Source organism: Vombatus ursinus, unplaced genomic scaffold, assembly GCF_900497805.2.
Source record: "Vombatus ursinus unplaced genomic scaffold, bare-nosed wombat genome assembly UNPS02014826.1, whole genome shotgun sequence".
Lineage (NCBI taxonomy): Eukaryota > Metazoa > Chordata > Mammalia > Diprotodontia > Vombatidae > Vombatus > Vombatus ursinus.
In genome coordinates this window covers 11320586-11323121 of record NW_020954604.1, presented here as the reverse complement: position 1 = coordinate 11323121, position 2536 = coordinate 11320586, and the positions used below count along the sequence as shown (strand labels likewise).

Genomic DNA, 2536 nt, shown 5'->3' with positions numbered 1-2536 from the left:
CCAGACAATGTGACATTGTTGAGAGCTAGTACTTCTGACCCCTGCCAGCTTGATTCTTTCCTCTTGCTCTTCTGCATTTCCATGACCTGATGCCAGGAACTATTTTAGGAATCTGATTTCATTCAAGCTTGGTGTCCCCTTCAAAGACTGAAATCAGCTGTGATTAGTAGTATGTTACCCTGATTGAAAAGGTTTGCCACCTTTCAATAATAATAACAGCTTATATAGGATTTTATAGCTCATGTTTATATAGGATTTTGTAGATATATATATATATACTTGGAAAAGCAGATAGACTGGCCTCATAGCAAGAATGAGGAATAACAGATGGACAGTCCAAGTACTGCAGTGGAATCTCAGAAAGTTAGAGAGACAAAGAAAAGAGAGACACACACAGAGACAGAGAGACACAGAGACACACACATACCTACACACACAGAAAGAGGACTCCAGCATGTTGGATAGATTCTCTGTGGATGATTTATGGATGGCTATGGATCAGTATTACATGGAATGAGGTGTGGCTAGCTTATTGAACTGTATCCTTGGAAAGAGTACTTGAATCAATCCTGGATCCTTTTAAGAATTTATAGTTTACAATGTTCTTTACACACATTATCTCATCTGATTCTCACAGCACTCTATGAGGCAGTAAATTCAATAAGTACTGGTCTTTTTGCTGTTCCTCACAGATGACACTCCCGTCTTCTGATTCTATCCATTTTCATTGGCATATAGCCAATAAGCATTTTAGAGCACCTACTATGTTCGAGACCCTGTGCTAAGTGATGCGGTTTCAAAGAAGGGCAAAAAAAAAGTCCGTGTTCTCTTGGAGCTCACAATCAAATGAAGGAGACAACATGCAAACAGTTATGTAAGAACAAGATATATACAAACTGGAGGTAATCTCAGAGGGAGGACACTAACATTTAGGGGGATTCTTGTAGAAGGTGGTATGGAGGTTTGAAGGAAGCCAGAAAAGCCAGGAGGTAAGAAGAGAGGGAATTCCAGGTGTGGGAGACAGCCAGTGAAAAGGCCCCAAGTAGAGAATAGGGGATGTCTAAAGTAAGGAAGGAGGAGACTGAATCATCCTATCACTGAGTATGTGGGGGGGGAGTAATGTGTAACAACACTGAAAAGATAGACACAGGCCAGGTTATGAAGGGCTTTGAAAGCCAAACAGAGGACTATTTGATCCTGGAGGCAATAGGGGAGCCACATGAGTTTATTGAGGGGGATGGGACGTGACATGGTTAGACCTGTGTGCTTTAGGAAGATCAATCTGACATCTCAGTGAAAGATGGACTGCAGCATGGAGAAGACCAAACAGAAGGTTATTGCAAGAGTACAGGCAGGAGGTGTTGAGGGCCTGCACCATGGTGGATAGAGAAGGGAGCATATAAAAGAGCTCTTTCAGAAACTAAATGGGCAGGACCAGGCAACAGTTGGCTATGGGGGTGAGAGAGTGAGGATTTGAGGAGCACACTTAAGTTGCAAATCTGGGTTGATTATTGACGGATTCTATGATTCATCTAGACATTACAAGTTGTATTTTCCCCATTTTGCAGATGAAGCAACAGTGGTTTTGAGTGGGAAGTGATTTGTCCAAGGTCACAAAGCACCAGTAGGCAGAGATTGGATCATGAATTCAAACCCAAGTCTTTTGACTTGCACTACGTTGCCCTTCGTCGGGGCTTCCTTGCCTCCCAAAGCAGGAAAGGAGACTGGAGCTACAGTGGACACAGGAGCGTAGGGGACTCTAGAAATAGAGGTAAGCACCCCGAGCTGATAAAAGTGGGTCCACCGACTGCAGGGGCCCAAGACAGTGAATAACCCGCGCTGAGCCAAGCTTTGATTTCCTTCTTACCCCCGCCTCCCGTTCCAAGTTCCACCCCCCTGTGGGGGCGGGATCTCCAGCTTCAGCCAATCCTAGGAGCGGACTCTGGCAGTTTGTACTCTTCCCTTCCAATAAGGAAAAAAAAAGAACCCCTTTGGCTGCAAGGGCCAATCACGGCAGGGGAAATACGGTTGTTAGGCAGGTTTGGGGGAGCTGGGGCCAATGGCAGGCGCGGGCACGGCTCGGCCGGGGCTCAAAGCACAGGCAGCGGCGGTGGTGGCGGCGGCGGCGGCGGCGGCGGTGTCGGTGGCGAGAGGCCGGAGCGGGCCTAGCGCAGCCGAGCGGAGCCGGAGCGAGACCCCGAGGGCCGGGCCGGGCCGGGCCGGGCCAGGCCAGGCCGAGATGCCCTATAAACTGAAGAAGGAGAAGGTGAGCGGGCCCGGCTTTCCTGGCCCCCGCCCTAGGGCCTGCGCGGGGAAATAGGGAGGGGCCCAAGCCAGGCCCCGGGACAGCCCCGGACCGACCCTCCCGGGCCGCGCCGCGAGAGCTTCCGCGCGCCCTGCGTCCCGAGCCCGGGACTGGCCCCTGCATGCTTCCTCAGCCTCTCCCCGGGGCGGCCCCGTCCTTCTGCGCCACCCTCATCCCCAACACACACACACACACACACACACACACACACACACACACACACACACACAC

General features: G+C 50.2%; 1 protein-coding gene across 1 annotated transcript in view; it reads left to right on the top strand.

The window, feature by feature from the left end:
• The first annotated feature begins 2163 nt into the window (after positions 1–2163).
• Positions 2164–2536, top strand: part of PPP2R5D (protein phosphatase 2 regulatory subunit B'delta) — an 18401-nt gene continuing 18028 nt past the window's right edge. The window contains exon 1 of the mRNA XM_027838416.1: positions 2164–2266. Within this exon, the coding sequence (XP_027694217.1) occupies positions 2240–2266 (27 nt within the window). The 5' untranslated portion in view covers positions 2164–2239. The remainder of the gene's footprint in view (positions 2267–2536) is intronic.